The sequence below is a fragment of the Danio aesculapii genome, chromosome 16 (genome assembly GCF_903798145.1).
Source record: "Danio aesculapii chromosome 16, fDanAes4.1, whole genome shotgun sequence".
Taxonomy (NCBI): Eukaryota; Metazoa; Chordata; class Actinopteri; order Cypriniformes; family Danionidae; genus Danio; species Danio aesculapii.
In genome coordinates, this window is record NC_079450.1 from 27,041,993 (window position 1) to 27,060,519 (window position 18,527).

Here is an 18,527-nt window from a genome sequence, read left to right on the forward strand (position 1 = left end):
GGGTGTACAGAATGAAGTTGCATATCGGCTGTTCACATTTTGCATCTTTTGTGTACTCAAATGCACTATTTCAAATGTAGACAATATCCATGTAGCAAGCGCATGCAAAGGAAGTGAGGAAGAGAGGGAGAAAGGAAGTGGCACAACTAACACTTTCCACATGCAACATGTGAACAACATCTTGAACAACCATGAAGGATATACAGATCCTGTTCTTGCTTCTTGACATGTGGCTGTAGCTTGGCAAGCTTTTTTGAGCATGGTGTTTTGCTGGGAACCATCATTGTGTCATGTTTTGGCTGTGGATCTAAAAATGGTGCTTGTTATACGCACAAGTGACAATTTTTTGTAAACCAATAGAATTCAGCATCGAGTCTAGCTCCACCCTTTTAGTGCTGTAATGTTGTGCTAGGCACCCTTACGAAATGGTCCCAAAAATGGTACAATACAGTTCACCATTTTGGTACTTCTAGCAGTGAAAACAAAATGTAAATAAATGCTTACTAGAGGGTACTGTATTGAACCATACCACTCAATGGAAATGAGTCATTAAGCAAGCTACCTTAAAGTATATACGTGATAAACTGTGCACTTAATTTTGTACTGTAAGGAGCTGCTTAATATTGTATTTAACTCCCAGGTGTTTGACATCGAATGAACAGAGAATGAACCATAAAAAAGGTGGAGGCTTAGGTCCACACCTACCTAGTACATAACTGCCATGTACCAATAGTAGTTTAAAGATGTTTACCAGCCAAAACAATTTTTAATGTCCATTTTTTTTGTAAAGTTCCATCTGGTTCAAGTCTTGTCTTCAATCCCAGATGTAAGAGCAACAAATAATGACATCTAGTTGATCATTTGGAAAAGGGGCAGAAGGTAGATTTTTGTGATGAATCTTCTGTTGAACTGCATCCCAATCATCACAAATACTGCAGAACACCTATTGGAACCTGCATAAACCCAAGATTCTTACAGAAATCAGTCAAGTTTGGTGAAGGAAAAATCACTGTTTAATGTTACATTCAGTATGGGGGCGTGCGAGAGATCTGCAGAGTTGATGGCAACATCAACAGCCTGAGGTAACAAGACGTTTGTGCTGCCTATTACATTACAAACCACAGGAAAGGGCAAATTCTTCAGTAGGATAGCTCTCCACATACTTCAGCCTGAAGTTCCTGAAAGCAAAGAAGGTCAAGGTGCCCCAGGATTGGCCAGCCCAGTCACCAGTTATGAACATTATTGAGCATGTCTGGGGTAAGATGGAGGAGAAAGCATTGAGGATGAATTCAAAGAATCTTGATGAACTCTGGAAGTCCTGCAAGAACGCTTTCTTTGCCATTCCAGATGACTTTATTAATAAGTTATTTGAGTCATTGCAGAGATGTATGGATGCAGTCCTCCAAGCTCATGGGAGTCAAACACAATATTAGTTCTTTTCCACTGCACCATGACTTTATATTCTATACTGTACATTATTTCTGTTAAGTGACAAGACTTTTGTCTAAGCAAAGTCAGACCTTACTGTCCTAATTAAATAATTAAATATCAAGGTATGATTATATTTTATTTTGGTAAAATAAGCATAATCTAGAGGTGTCTGCCTTTCATATAAGCCACTTCTGATACCAAATGATCAGCTAGAAGTCAAGTTATCATTTGTTGTTCCTAAAACTTGGATAGGTGACAAGAACTTATGTCAGGTAGTATGCATATCCTACAGATGTATTCATCAATTTTAATCATCACCACTATTGGTGTGCTTGACAGTAACAGTACTTACAAATGAAAATGGACAAGATCAAAGGTAGTTCATTGTTGACCAGAGGAGTCAAATGATGGGTTTATCTTCAGGTCAGACTTAGACCAGAAGGCTGTGCCTTTAAAGTTCTTGGTTATTTTGTACATTTGTTATCATTAAAGTCAAATTGAACCAAAATGACTTTAATTCAGATAAATTCTCACAGGATAATTCACCATTCCTTTAATAATCTTTAGTCACAACTTGTAAGTTTCTTTCTTCAGATCTGTTTGACAGTTTGAGAAGAACATTTCTAATCACTGCCCTCAAACCATCAGCCTGGTGTGAGTTTTAGATAGTGAGAATCATTCAAAAAAAATAACTTTTAAAGTTACAGTAGCACGATTCTCATTTGTTTTATTACCAAATCATGTAGACATATCATTCTTTATTCACAATAGTGCTGTAATGGATTAATCCCTCTTGAATCCTTTTGTATGTTTTCTTCAAAGTTCCCCTTGTCTGCCCTAGAGCCAGTTTAGTGGCTTTTCTAGGTACGCCTTTATCAGTAGTGTTGTATAAACCTCACTGTAAATGATTCCTGTTAATCTAGAAACAATTTAAACTTGCCAATGGGATGTTGTGGGTTTGACAATGTCACCAATTTGTGACATTTTCTAGTGTTACTATACTGTTTAGACATACACATCTGTATGTTTATAGGGAAGGCTACACAGGATGCCAAATGTTTATGTTTTTGTAAAGTACTTTCTATTGACTGGCAAATTGAGTATTGCTATAAATATTTTTAGTAGTATTTAGCATTAAATGTATAAAACTGGTTTAAGTTCAGTTATTTTATTCAGAAAGAGTGCAATACACTGATCTGTTTCAAAAAAATTCTTCTTTAAATTGCCGTTCTAATAAGACTATTACAAAAACCTTTCACAAAAAATATTAAGCAGAATAACTGTATTCAACAATGATAAATTATTAGCACAATAGAATGATTTCTAAAGAATCGCTTGACATGAAGAGTGAAGACTAACAATTTCTATCCCCAAAAAAAAACACTGTTCATCAATCATTTTTGAGTTCATGTCCTTGTCAATATACAGTGGGGGAAATAAGTATTCAACACAACCGTTTTTCTCAGAAAACATATTTTTAAAGGTGCTGTTGGCTGTTGAAATATATTTATTATCTGTTTTTTGTCCTGTCTCTGTAATGCTGTTGCACTGTAGAAGCTTTGTCACGAAAACAAATTCCTAGTATGTGTGAACATACCTGGCAATAAAGCTCTTTCTGATTCTGATTCTGACTTAAATTTGTCTGTGGATGTTGGTAGGGCTGGGCGTTTAATCGAAATGTAATCAAAACTGACATTCAGAACCTACAGTATAATTGTTCAAATTTTTCCAGGATTATTTTTGAATGTGTGTTTTAATTTCAGTTGTTCAACGTTGATAATCAATTAATAATCTTAGATAGTAGAGGATGTGTGTTTCCTTCAATTATTTTAAAAAAGTAATGTACCCATCATTCAAAAATCTCTCACTTGTAACGTTAATATAGGAGCATATTTACTGTACAAAACCTGTCAGTAAATCTGAGGGCAAAATAAATAAATAAATAAACAAAATAATCATTTATTAATCATAATTGAGTTAAAACGTTCAATTAATCGATATTTTGATTTTAGGCAAAATCACGCTAGATGTTGGTAACAACCAAAGAAATCCATATATGCAAAGAAATGAAAAGTAAACTTGTTTACATATGAAGTTATGTGCAATAAAATGAAATGACACAGGGAAAAAAGTATTGAACACATGAAGAAAGGGAGGTGTAGATAGGCATTGAAAGCCCAGACAGCAGCTGAAATCTCTCAGAAATTATTCAGCAACCCTCTGCCCTTAGTCTGTGAAAATTAGTATTTGCTGCTTTAGTTCAACATCTACATTATCAGGATGATCAAGATGAAACCAGGGTGGACATTTCCGCAAGACAATGATCCAAAACACAGCCAAGGAAACTCAAATGCTTTCAGAGAAAGGGAAAAAAAGCTGTAGGATGGCCCAGCCAATCACCTGACTTAAATCCAATAGAAAATACTAAATAAAGATAAGAATTGATAGACTTTTATATAAATATATTTCAGTAGTTTAGTACATTCTCCTTGTGCCATTCCATGGTTATTAAACATAACATTTTTTTCCTATATTTTTAGTTTATATTATATTTTATGTTTGTGTTGTTTGAATTTTTACCTAAATTTTTTGAATGATGGGTCCATGTCAACAGGTTCTTTGAAAATATTATTCCCAGGAAAAAACATGATGTGTTGAATATATTTTTCCTCCACTGTGTGTGTGTGTGTGTGTGTGTGTGTGTATATATATATATATATATATATATATATATATATATGATGTGGAATGTGTTTGAAAGTGAATGCTAGGGGGGGGGGGGGGTATGTTTGCAATAAGTTTACCTGTTTTAAATGTAGATTAAACATACACCAGATTGAATGTGACTAAACCATGCCTCAGCTCACCTTTAATTTTCTATTTACAGCCCACATCAGCGGTACGGAACAGATTAACGGAACAGCGATCATTATCAACCTCAAAACATTGGACACTCTCCTATATCCAAATAAACCCACGCCCTCTCCAAAATGTCCATCCTTTCCACACAAGTATTTTAACATACCTGTATCTTTAACCTTTCTGCGTGGCAGTTGGATTGCATTGCACACACCTCACGAGCAAAAAAGGGAGGAGCCCAGAAGTACAGAGAGCAGGTGGGCGTTACTAAGCTCATCAAGTGGCCAAACTAAGAATAAGAAGACTTGTGTCAGCTGATGTTCTCTTGCACTCTTGCCTCCAGACCCAACAGAGCCTGTGCCCTGCTCTAGAACAAGGGAAGGGGATCGAGAGCGAGCAAAGGAGAGTGCCATGGCTGAGTCGACTAACATGAGGCTTCGCCTGCCGCTCATTTGCATCATCTTGGAAGTCATCCTCATCATTCTTTTTGGAGTACTGGTGGAGTACAACGATGACACTGATGCCAAGAAGTGGAATAAAAACAATTCTACTGATCCTGCCACGAATGAGTTCTACTATCGCTATCCCAGTAAGTGACAGTTGAATGAGAGAGGTGAAGACATTTTATTTACTTATTAAAAGGAACTTGTATAAGTATGTAATAGAGTTGTAGTGAAGTGAATTAATAACAAAGGTTGCAAGTAGAAACAGATGTTATTTCTTTTAACTTGATAACTGAGGAATGTGATTGATTGGGTGAACTGCAGATGAACATTGGCCTTATATTATCTGAACTGTTCTTCTTTTTTTGTTGAGTGGTCTGACTGGTTTAAGTGAAGCTTGTTTACCTTTCTTAGAATTTGATTTCTTCAAAAACTTGACCTATTGGTTGGTTTGTGCACGTGTGTCAATTTTCTGCAGTGTCAGATTTCCCATACACCTTCACTAAGACTGTGTCTCATCCTTTAATCTCTGTAGTTTGCACAAAACCTACCTACAGTGACAGACTGAACTACTTAATTATATTTATTGTTTTGCATGAGGCACCTGTGCTGCAAGACACTCCTACATGAGTTGCATAAATCACAACATACAAACTTTAAATCTTTTTTGGCCATGTCATTATAAAACATTTCATTTTATGAATGAAAAAAGAATCCATAGTATAAATTAACCTCATTTATATTTACAGAAATGTCTTTCAAAAGTAAAACAGGTTTGCAAGTATTTTTTTTCTAGTTGCGAGAACTTTGAGGCTTGTTGCAAACTTTGCTTAGACGTGGATCTCATAGGCTTATTAATGAGCTGCCAAAGAGGAGTGAGTGTGAGAGGTATTTGGGACAGTTTGCCCACAGGGGCTGTGCCATCTTCATTGATGCCTGGGTCAATGGCCAGTTGCTTGGCAACAGTGTAATTGTGTCAAAAGAAGTGAAACGGGTGAATGAATGGCTCTACAGAGAAGAACACAGGGGTTAATATTGGGTTCAGCATACCCATAGTGTAAAATTGTGACCCATAGTGTCATCTAATTTTAAAATCATTAATTTTCCTTTGGATTAGTTCATTATTTATTAGGGGTCACCACAGCAGAATGAACCGACAACTATTCTGGCATGTTTTATGCCTCAGATGCCCTTACAACTGCAACCCAGTACTGGAAAACACCCATACACTCTCACATTCACAAACACTCATACACCACGGCCAATTTAGTTTATTCAAATCACCTATAGCGCATGTGTTTGAACTGTGGGGGAAACCGGAGCACCCAGAGGAAACCCACGCAAACACGGGGAGAACATGCAAACGCCACACAGAAATGCCAACTGGCCAAGCCCGGGCTCGAACCAGTGATCTTGCTGTGAGGTGACAGTGCTCACCACTGAGCCACCTTGCCGCCCTCTAAAAATCATATTTTTCCATATGCATCCACACATATATTAGAGACTACTTATCACTACTAGAGACTACTTTTATATTAATAAAAATAGTAAACTATGATAATAGCAGCAATAAATAATGTGAAATGGCTGACTGGCTGTGTTTATTTTAGGTTTCCAGGATGTTCATGTGATGATCTTTGTGGGCTTCGGGTTCCTGATGACATTTCTGCAGCGCTATGGATTCAGTAGCATGGGATTTAACTTTCTCATCGCAGCCTTTTCCCTTCAGTGGGCAACACTTATGCAGGGGTTTTTCCATGGCATGCACCATGGCAAGATCCACGTTGGTGTGACAAGGTAACATTAATGACTGCACATTTGCTGCTACAATGGAAGAAAGTCCTTATCACTATGTACTATTTGCATCACTATTTGCATTTATGCATCATGTATGTATGTAGTGATAGATTCATAGAGATCTGTATAAAGCTCTTTTTTGAGGATAGAGCATAAATATAATGCATTTAACTCTGTGTGTTCCCATAAGAAAGCACACTATCTGTTAGAAAATGACCATGAAACCTTGTTGTATCATAAGAAGTCTTGCCAGGGTAAGAAAATAATGAAAGGGGAGAGAAAAAGGAGAAAGATAATGGTGCCAGGCATATAAGAATCATTAAGAAGTTATAAGTGTTCTGATAAAGTATCAGAAACTAAGGATTTGCATCGTTAAATTGGCCAAGACCAGCAAGAACTAATTGTACGTTTTAATGACAGAACAACAAAAGACTCAGAGAAGGAGGGAAATAATTCAATATAAGAAAACAGTTGCAGAAACCTGTAAGTTCTGAATACTCTGGCATAAATTTGATCGACTGCTGTAGCCAGTGTTGGGATAACGTTATAATATTACTTTTCTAAGTAACGAGTAAAGTAGCACATTACTTTTCAAAATGAAGTTAGAATATTTGAGTTACTTTTTAGTTTAATTAATTTGCTTTAAAAAAATAAATTGCTTAATTAAAATGAATGTAGTCACGTAAATCCCGCACACAATGAGAGAATGCAGGAATAGACAGAAATGAAATTGCCAGAGCCTTACAATTCTGCGATGGAAATGTTCTCATTATTTTGAGCGCATTAAAGAAAAGGAAAAGAGGATTATCTGAATGGATAGTGATTTTACTTTTTGTAAAAAAGATAAAAAGTACAAAAGTAACGAACACACTGCTGTAAACTGTAATTAATCTGTATATACAGTACTTATAGCTCTGGGGTCAGGAACTTCTCCGAAGATAACATTATCCTACATTCATTTATTTATGTTTTTTTAAGGTAAGTGAAGGTTATACAGTGTGTCGTTAACTCCTCTATTTTAAAAAAAGAAGAAAAAAAAAACTGCAAGTTCTGAAAGAGATCAATCCTCAGCCAGGTCAGAAAAAGTAAAGCAAAGGAAACTAAAAAGTAACATAAAGCATTACTTACCATGAAAAGTAACTAAGTAATGCAACTAGTTACCTTTTTCGGAAGTAACTCAATACAGTAATGCATTACTTTGTAAAGTAACTTTCCCCAACACTGCATGTTTTGACACTACAAACAGCATTCTCCACTACACTATGGGCTCATCTCAGTTGGATTATAGTTAAGCACTGCGCCCTCAAGTGGATATGGCAATTTATGAGTTCCTAACACAGACACGTTCACTCCTGTATTTGTAATGACTCTGAATCAATATGTTTCTTCCGCAGCATGATAAACGCAGACTTCTGCACTGGTGCTGTGCTGATCTCTTTTGGAGCCGTTTTGGGAAAGACCAGTCCTGTGCAGCTTCTTGTTATGGCTGTTTTGGAGGTGACATTGTTTGCTGTTAATGAGTACATCCTGCTTTCCATCCTTGGGGTGAGTATAGAGACACATTCTGACTGATCTGAAAAAGTCTTGATTTTTGCACATTATTCAATTAGATTTAGCAGGATTAACAGGTTAATTTTCCAAAGATTTTACACAAGTTTTATAGGGATGTGCAAGAATTAAAGTTCTAGCATGGTATACTGTTGGTAGTTGGTTGCACACATGTATAATAATGAAATAATGATGTAATAAAATACATATTGAATCATTAAAAAACAACTTGCGTGCCATTAAAACAACATTTATGATAAAATTGTAGACAATACATTTTTTACACCCTTAATAAAAATACTCGCTTTCTAAAATCGATGCCAAAAGTCGATGTGAATATCAAATGTACTGTAGTAACAAGTCCACCTAAACACCTACGCTTCCTAAAACAAAACATGTTCCACTCTATAATATATTTCCTAATTATATTCACTTTATATTTAAATTACATATCCACAATAATATCAAGATAAATGAGCTGCAGTATGTATAAGGTGTTTTAAAACCATATGCCTGTAAATTTTCTAACAATTACCTATATTATCGTAACATATTTAAATTTGACTGTCTACAGGCTAATGATGCTGGAGGATCCATGACCATTCATACATTTGGTGCATACTTCGGCCTAATGGTAACCCGTATCCTCCACAGACCAAACCTGGACAAGAGCAAACACAAAAACTCATCTGTCTATCACTCTGACCTCTTCGCCATGATTGGTAAATAGCTGGAAGATTTTATCTGACCTTTTTTCATCTGGGACACTTTGAACCACTAAAGTTTGATTTCTGCTTAGGTACCATCTTTCTGTGGATGTTCTGGCCCAGCTTCAACTCAGCCATTACGCAGTACGGGGACCCACAACACAGAACTGCCGCAAACACCTACTACTCTCTGGCCGCCTGCACACTAGCGACCTTCGGGTTTTCTTCACTAGTCAATCCAGAGGGCAAACTGGACATGGTAACGTTTTTGATATTGCATTAGATTTTTTGTCGAAACAATTAACAATGTAAGGTTGCAACAACTTTAAATTAGTTAAAGTTTACTATGCAGATTACAAATAAAAACAAAATACATATACTAAATGTATATATATATATATACATATTTATACACACAGTTAAGTCAGACTTATTAGCCCCCTGAATTATTAGCCCCACTGTTAAATTTTTTCCCGAATTTCTGTTTAACGGAACATATTTCTAAACATAACAGTTTTAATAACTCATTTCAAATAACTCATTTATTTTATCTTTCCATGATGATAGTGAATAATATTTGACTATTTTCAATATTATTTTTCAAGACACTTCTATACAGCTTAAAGTGACATTTAAAGGCTTAACTAGGTTAATTAGGTTAACTAGGCAGGTTAGGGTAATTAGGCAAGTTATTGTATAACGATGGTTTGTTCTGTAGACTATCGAAAAAAAATATAGCTTAAAGGGGCTAATAATTTTGACCTTAATATGGTTTTTAAAAAATTAAAAACTGCTTTTATTCTAGCCGAAATAAAACGAATAAGTCTTTCTCCAGAAGAAAAAATTTTATCATACATACTGTGAAAATTTCCTTGCCCTGTTGAACATCATTTGTGAAATACAAAAAAAGAAAAAAAATTAAAGGGGGCCTAATAATTCTGACTTCAACTGTATGTATGTGTGTGTATATGTATATATATATATATATATATATATATATATATATATATATATATATATATATATATATATATATATATATATATATATATAATTAATTCCGGGCTTGACTCATATATGTTTAAATTTATTAGTAATATACTGTATATTATATTTAATTTTATTATTATTATTATTAGTATATGTTGTTTTAGACATTAAAAGCCATTTTTGACTTTTAAAAGGTTTCTTGTTTGTTTATGACCATTTAAAATAAAATATAGGAATTATAGTCAATTAGAATAATAGTCAGTGTTGGAGTCTTACCCAAACATTTGCACTTGTAGATGAGCAATTTACCTATTTTTATAAAAAGATTAAAAATATACTGAAAACAATGTTTAGAGTCAAAAATATGTAAATTTTTATACACAAACGTTCAACATTTGCATTTTCTGAGAAATAAGTAGATAACTTAAGATACAGTAGATAACTAAAAAAGCTTAACACAAATGCATTAACAAAAAAAGATAAACAATTGTTTCCTCCATGTCACAAAACCTACTTTTTTTCGATATTATGCATTTACTAAGTATACTAGTACAAGGGTAGCATCTACAGGTATGTAATATTTTAAATGGCATTTTTTCATTTTCTTAGATAGCAAGTACATTACAGATTCTCATACCTGACTGTGTTTTTCAGGTGCACATCCAGAATGCCGCACTGGCTGGCGGTGTTGCGGTGGGTACGGCTGGAGAGATGATGCTGACTCCGTTTGGCTCCATGATTGTGGGATTCCTAGCTGGAACTATTTCAGTTCTGGGATACAAATATCTTACGGTTAGAATCACACTTTTGTCTGATGCACAATTGTAAACTTAAGCAAAAAGCATCAGTATCATTTTTCTGTTTTGTGCTCATTTAGCCATTTATGGAGTCAAAACTGAAGATTCAGGACACTTGTGGTATTCATAACCTGCATGGAATGCCAGGAATTCTAGGAGCTATAGTGGGTGCTGTCACTGCTGCCTTGGCATCCAGGGATGTATATGGAAATGGGTAAGTCAGTAGAAAAGTGTATCATTCATTCATTAATTTCCTTTTCGGCTTAGTCCCTTTATTAATCTGGGGTCGCCACATCGGAATGAACCGCCAACTTATCCAGCATATGTTTTGTGCAGCAGATGCCCTTCCAGCTGCAACCCATCACTGGGAAACAACCATACACACTCATACACTATGGACAATTTAGCTTACCCAATTCACCTGTACCACGTGTCTTTGGACTTGTGGGTGGAAACCAACATATAATAATAATAATAATAATAATAATAATAATAATAAAAACATATAATAATAATAATCATAATAATAAAATACAATATATATATTGCTAATATATTTAAACATGTGAGTCAAGCCCAAAATTATTGAGATTTATTAATATATATATTATTAATATCATTAGACCCCCTTTGACCTTTTTTTTCTTTTTTAATTATTTCAAGGAAAGGAAATTTTCACAGTATGTCTGATAATTTTTTTTCTTCTGGAGAAAGTCTTTTGTTTTATTTCGGCTAGAATAAAAGCAGTTTTTAAATTTTTAAAAAGAACTTTAGGTCAAAATTATTAGCCCCTTTAAGCTATATTTTTTCCCGATAGTCTACAGAACAAACCATCGTTATACAATAACTTGCCTAATTACCCTATCCTGCCTAGTTAAGCCTTTAAATGTCACTTTAAGGTGTATAGAAGTGTCTTGAAAAATATCTAGTCAACTATTATTTACTGTCATCAAGGCAAAGAGAAAATAAATCAGTTATTAGAAATGTTAAGTTATTGAAAGTTATTCAAACTATTATGTTTAGAAATGTGTTGAAAAAAATCTCTCTGTTAAACTGAAATTGGGGGAAAAAATAAACAGGGGGCTAATAATTCAGGGGCGCTAATAATTCTGACTTCAACTGTACAGGTATATATACTGCTCAAATAAATAGGGAATTTGAGTTACATTGTGATGTTTAAGTGTTCCCTTTATTTTTTGAGCAGTATATTATATATTATATTAAAGATTTCTTGTGTGAAAGATGTGTTCGGTGATCAAATAATTAAGACACCAGAGGCAAAAAGGGTATAATATATCTTACAGATTTTTGTTTGCATTAGGATTATTGGTTTATCTTAAGAAGACTCATTTTGTGACATCATGGCTGACATATTGCATTCTCTGTGAGAACAGATACATTTTTAGCCTGTGTCTCCTAATTTACACAGACTAGACAACGTTTTCCTTGAAGCTGCCGAAACTTCTCATTGGAGCGCTCACACGAAGGGTGGCTTTCAGGCCATTTCCCTGGCTGTCACACTGGGAATAGCTCTGCTCGGTGGTCTAATTACAGGTGGGTGTAAGATTGATTTGATCTTTGTATTTGATCTTATAAAAATTAAGGTGACCAAAATTAGTGCACAATGCCAAAAAAATTGATTCAGATATTATTAAATGCACATTTTTTATATCTGTGAGCTTTACAGATGAATTCATATACACAGAACATTCTTGATGTTGAGACCATATTTTTTTTGTGCCACACACTGAAAAAAGGTTCAATAATCTATTTTATATGCGCAAAACAGCAAGCAATTTTATCTGTTACAGGTTACTCCATTCATCTTAAAATGATTTCTGAATGTGCAGAACGTCAGACAAAAATATATTACTGTTTTAGAATTGTCTAGTATTCACATCATCCACAATATTAAATAATGACAACAATAATAATTGCTCTCTATATATGACTATATAGTTGAAGGCCAAGTTATTAACCTGCGAAATTTTTATTCTTTTTTTAAATATGTCCCAAGTTTAAGGTTTGTCTTTACATGTAGCCAACTTTAACTGAGTTAACCATTTTTTCCTATAATATTTTTGTATTTTCTATAATATAAATTTTTATTTTGGAGAAAATCTTATTTCTTTTCAGTGTATCAATTTATTATTTAATAAAATGTTATTAGTCCCCTTAAGATTAAGCGATTTTGCCTAATTTACCTAATTAAATTAGTTAAGCCTTTAAATTGTAATTTGGGCTGAGTACTAATATCTTGCAAAACTACAAATATTTTCTTGCAAAAAAAAAAAAAAAAACTAGTAAAATATCATGTACTGTCAGGAACAAAAGAAATTAGTTATTAGAAGTTAGTTAACTTAATTAAAATAAGAATAAGAATAATATGCTCCCTGTTAAAAAGCACTTGGGAAATATAATTTTCAAAACAATTAAAACTTGACCAAAGTACTAATAATCTTGCCTTTTATATATATGAAAGTTAACATTTGTAATTGTATTCCAGCTTTAGTTAAATTTTAAAGGGTCAGTTCACCACAAAATTACCATACTGCCATTACTTGACCCTATCAAATCTAAGTCATAAAACTGAAATTAAATCTACAGAAATCAAGCAGTTTCAAGAGTTCACACTTAGCTGATGCTTGATTGAGTAAAAGCGCATTTGTCTTCCTCCGGTTTAGTCAGGAGGGAGAGATGGGAGTCTGAGCTCAGGTAGGTCTTTAGAACTCCCCTGTTATTGAAGTAGGAAGGAGCCGAGTTGGATAAGGAGTTTCATCAATAAACGAAGATGACTCCGGTACGGAAGGCAGACTATTTATATGCATTTGGGTGCAACTGATAAGTTACTGATTGATGATGCGAGACCAGCAGTGGTCAATCATAAGCATGTGATCCTCTTAAAATGTGTTTATAAAACTTCACTTATTTAAGTATTTCAAGAAAAGTTTAATTAACAGATTTAATTTTGTCTTTCATTCACACATAACCATTGAGCAGACAAACAGAAATTCAACTATATCTGCCTGATGCAAGAGAACATACCTCATTAGTTCGAATCAATGCTTCTTTGTGAATAAAAGCTTAAATTAAACCTGTTCATTACATAAACACCTGTATTATGCTGCTTAATTCATGTGAATTTCTTTCTTTCTGAACATCTTGAATCATCAGTACATTTTATGGCTTTGGAATTAACACAAGAATAAACAATAATGAAAATATTTATATTTTGAGTTGAATCAACTGTTAAAAGTGCATGCTTATCCCTTTAACTGCCCCACCAAGAAAAAAAAAATGTTTGTATTGCATTTCTTTATTCCTAATGTCACCAGTTAACACACTCAATCTCTGAAATACCAACTTCTACCAGATGGTAGATATTTCGGTTTATGGTAAAAGTACTGAAATTAATATATATATATACTATAAAAAATCTGAAAATATAAAGTGCTAGACCAATTTATTTAAAAAACATTATAAAAATAAAACATTTTGAATACTAAATCATCTTTATGTTTTTGTTGTTGTTGTTTTTTTCACAATAAAGCCAAAATCAAGTGTAGAAGTGCAACAGGATTATGTTTGATTGATTTTTTTTGTAAACCAACAATGCTGTGTAGCGTAAACCATTATTTAAAACAGTCAAAATATGGTCAAACATTTAGTAGAGCAGGCAGTTAAAGGGTTATCAACTTGACACTGTAAAATAGATAATTAAATGAAATAGCTGTATAGTGTGTGCAGTATATAATCATTTGCTAATCATTTCTGAACAATGCAAGGTAAGATAATGTTTGTGTTTAATCATCAGGCTTTTTTCTGAAGTTGCCGATCTACGGTACTCCTCCAGACACGCAGTGCTTTGAGGATGCAGTCTACTGGGAGGTGAAGAGTTTTTTAATATCACGTTTTTTGGTCATTTTATTGAGCAAGTCTGTTTCAAAGATGCCAATATGTTGTCTTATGTGGAGCAGTGGCACTGTCATTGTAAAAGTCTGACAACAAGTTGGACAATTTATAAACACACAGAGACAGTTTGACTATTAATCAGCACTCATAACAGTGTTGCCTATTTCAGGTGCCAGGTGAGGAGGAAGATCACCATGAGCTAAACGAAGTGAGCACGCGAAACGAATTGGAAAAACTCAACAGCTAAATGACCTGCTTTCTGACCGGTTTGCATTTGCTCATTACGTCATGTGTTTTACTTCATACACTATAAAAAATCCAGGGTTCCACACAATCCATTCATGTTGTGCTATCTTAATCACAAATTGATTAAGATAACGTAACAAATTTAAGTGGATTGAATATAAAACAATTAGGTTGTCCCCAAAAGAAAATCTGAAGAATTTTTTAAAGATTATTTTAAATAGTTTCAAGAATCAAAATCTTTTTTTAATAGAAATGCATAAAGCTCTGTTAGCCGTGACGTTCTATGCAGGTGCTATTCATTGTACTTTTCAAATAAAACCGCAACTATTATTATCAATAAGGTTTTAGGCCTGTAGCCAGAGGGGTTCGGTGGTTCGAAAGACCTACCTTCCACTGGCAAAGGTGCAAAATGTGCCATTGGTCCAGACAATGCAGAATATGACATAAGTGAAATCACCTTACTCTTGGGAGAAAATAATTGACCAATAAAAAAGATCCAAAGTACCAAAAGTTGCCCATATTTAAGTTAATTTTAATACTAACAACTGTTGTTGTTATCCATGAATTTACAAACTTTCAAGAGAGGCTAGACAAAAATCATGAAGCTCTACATTAGGCTTTAATTGTTTTTTATTCAAATGGCCAAATTCTGACTGAGGAAAGCTAAATGTGCTGGCCAGGTTGTTTTTTGCCTAATAAATTACAACAGGCTACATTTTTTTCTACATTGTAAAACCCAATAGGTTAAGGTAACTCAAACTATTTGAGGGAACCGATTGCAACAAACCATTTAAGTTCAAAATCTTATTTTAAAGAGTACTGTGAACTTAATACATTTGAGTAAATGAAGCAATCTGAGCACAATAAAACCCAATAAATGAAGAGAACTCAAACCAACTGAGTTTGAGGAAACCGATTGCTACAAACCATTTGAGTTAAAAACTAATCTATATGGGTACTGTAAACCTACTCCATTTACGTTGAAGTAATGAGGTATTTAATTAACTCTTTACCTTCAACACTGAGTTCAAAACTCTTTTCAAATGAGTAGAATTAACTTTCAGTCAATTTTGAGTTAACTACACTTATTTAATTTAATAAAGTTGACTGTTGGGTTTTACAGTGTAACGATATATGGTGTAATAACTTTGTATTTGAAAATATGTTTTTTTTTTTGTTTTTGTTTTCGGTACATCAAAACTATTCTATTCTGTTATGTAACAAGCTAATCCAGCTAAAATAGTGCTTAAAACGTCACTAAATTGAGTATTTAAACCTCACAATTAAATTAAAAAAATTACGTGAATAACTGCAAAAAAAGTCCACTTTTTGAGAAAAAAAGAACCACCCCTTTTACCAGGCTGGCTACGGGCCTACGTTTGATGTATTTTTCTAAAGACTGAACAACGAACCTGTGTTTCCATATAACACCACAAGATGGTGGCGCAGAGCTGCGACTGGTCAGGCTGATTATTCACATCGTGAAATAATTGCTGGAATGGCGAAATACAGCTTAAATATATAAAGCATCTTTTGAATATATTTGAAAACAGGGAGAATGTATGCAGAAATGGCATTTAAGGCATTTTGTCCATAGCGACATATAAATGAGGAGGCATTAAATGGATAGTTCACCCAAACATTTTCACCATTTTCTCTCCCTTCACTTTTTTTCAAACCTGTTTGACTTTTTCTACAGTTGAACACAAAATATATTTTGAAGAAACCTGTGACCATTGAGATGTGTTTTGTTTTCCTATATGGATGTCAGTGGTCACAGGTTTTCAGCATTTAAGATATTATTTTGTGTTCAACCGAAGAAAGAAACACATAAATGTGTATAATCCCTTAGGTTTGAGTAATTAGTGAATACATTTTTATTTTTGGGTGGGATTTAACCTGAAGAGCCAATACAACTGTATACAAAAGGACTGGTATTATGAGCTGAAGAAGGGATTTTTTTAGGATTTCCAAACTGTTGGAATATTTCTGTGCGCAATATAAAAAAACATACGTCCGGATATTTTAACAATTTTCCACAATCATATTTTTATCTCAGATTGCCAGTGTTTTTTTTCTCTCTCTCTCTCTCTCTCTCTCTCTCTCTCTCTCTCTCTCTCTCTCTCTCTCTCTCTCTCTCTCTCTCTCTCTCTCTCTCTCTCTCTCTCACGCACACGCACACACACACACTGTGAATATGGTGCATTAATTAACACGTTTTAAGTGGAAAAAATGTTACAGTTTTGGAGTGAGAGGTGATTTAACGATGTACATTAAATGTACATTAGTTACATGTTTATCTGTTTTATGGGGAACGCTGTATTTGTACCCAGTATAACCTGTGTTTGAACGAAATTCTTTATGGAATGACAATTTAATAAATTGTTCAAAAATGTATGACCTACTACTTATTTATTATGGTAATTACTTTGTCAATTTCTCATATCTGTGGGAGAGAAACGTACATTCATCTTGACGACGAACAACGACGTCAAATCACGCTGATTCCCTCTGAAAGCACCGTTTAATTCAAGAATACTTAATGGCGCCCATACAATCACCACGGAAAGGGTTAACGAAGAGTCCAGATGGTCTCCGTCGCGTAATTAGCACAGTTTCACTTTCTAGGATCAAACGGAGAAGAGAAAGTGGGGGTCTTATTTTGATAGCACGTTATTAGGAGCGCCTGGAGCTCGCGGGCTGTGCGAGGAGCAGCTCGACGCCCCTTTTCATTGGCGCAGCGCGTGTTTTCCAGAGGCGGCGGCGCGGCGCGCGTGAACCAGCGCCAAGGTCTTTTCCCAGGCCTCAGACAGGTGGACAGCTGCGATCTGAATAGGCGTTAACGCTGAAGTGCTTAATTGCGCTTTATAATCACCAAAATGAAGAATACTAACCGCACGCAATAGGGTATTTACATACTTGATTTGTTTGTGTGTTTTGTTTGAAATAGAGCTTTAAAGGTTTCAAAATGGAACTGCTGAACAGTGAAGTCCACGTGGTAGCTAGATATTGATTGATTGTTCGGGCATTTTGTTTTTTAACTATATTTTATCTTATCGATTATCTTATTTATATTATTTATCCATTATTAAGTGAATAGCCTTCAACAATATTTAGTAAGGAAACAAATGTTGAGTTTACGTTAAAGGATCAAAAGGATTATTAAGTTACTTTTTACACAGAAGCTGAATCTTTTTGGCAAAACATTGCTTTACACACCTGTCATTTTTGATATTGTAGCCATTTCTTTCTAGAAAAGTGTTTCTTTTTAGTCAAATGTGAATAAAATATTCAGGATACACACTTAAGAGTTTATTTTATCACTCTTTATCAGTTTTTGTCTGTAGATTTCAATTGCAATATACAGTATATTCCTATTGGCTGTTTTCATTTGGACTGTGCCATAGATTTCAGTCATTCATTAATTTTTCTTTGGCTTAGTTTCTTATTTTATCAGGGATCACCACAGTGGAATGAACTGCTAACTATTCCAGCATATGTTTTACTTAGCGGATGCCCTTCCAGCCAATACCCATACTAGGGCCATAGATTTCCACTTCAGCAAAACTTCCTGTACATCAAACCTTACAGTTTTATTCTTATTTGTATCCTGAAGATTTTTTCAGAAGGACATGCTAATAGTTTACAAGATTACGTACATTTTATATTTGTAAAGTTGTGGAAATGTAGAACTTTTCTCTGGCTATATTTGTATTTTCTGAATAATGTGCTGAAAAATATCCTGAAATCACCTCTGTGAAAAAAGCAAACCTTTGTTTCTAATATGTAAAGAAAAG

The 18,527-nt window shown here is 34.2% G+C and overlaps 1 protein-coding gene across 1 annotated transcript; it reads left to right on the top strand.

The window, feature by feature from the left end:
* Positions 1-4,592: 4,592 nt before the first annotated feature.
* rhbg (Rh family B glycoprotein) lies at positions 4,593-17,127 on the top strand. The gene is made up of 10 exons (XM_056475235.1): positions 4,593-4,879; positions 6,344-6,530; positions 7,925-8,075; positions 8,653-8,800; positions 8,878-9,044; positions 10,430-10,567; positions 10,653-10,786; positions 12,002-12,126; positions 14,387-14,460; positions 14,654-17,127. Exons 1-10 carry the CDS (start codon positions 4,702-4,704, stop codon positions 14,729-14,731), a joined length of 1,380 nt encoding a protein of 459 aa, XP_056331210.1. The 5' UTR covers positions 4,593-4,701; the 3' UTR covers positions 14,732-17,127.
* The last annotated feature ends 1,400 nt before the right edge of the window (positions 17,128-18,527 follow it).

Coding starts and splice junctions, on each gene's coding strand:
- rhbg (XM_056475235.1), top strand. CDS start 4,702: ATGGCTGAGTCGACTAACATGAGGCTTCGCCTGCCGCTCATTTGCATC. Junction 6,531..7,924: donor ATCCACGTTGGTGTGACAAG/GTAACATTAATG, acceptor TTTCTTCCGCAG/CATGATAAACGCAGACTTCT. Junction 12,127..14,386: donor GCTCGGTGGTCTAATTACAG/GTGGGTGTAAGA, acceptor TTTAATCATCAG/GCTTTTTTCTGAAGTTGCCG.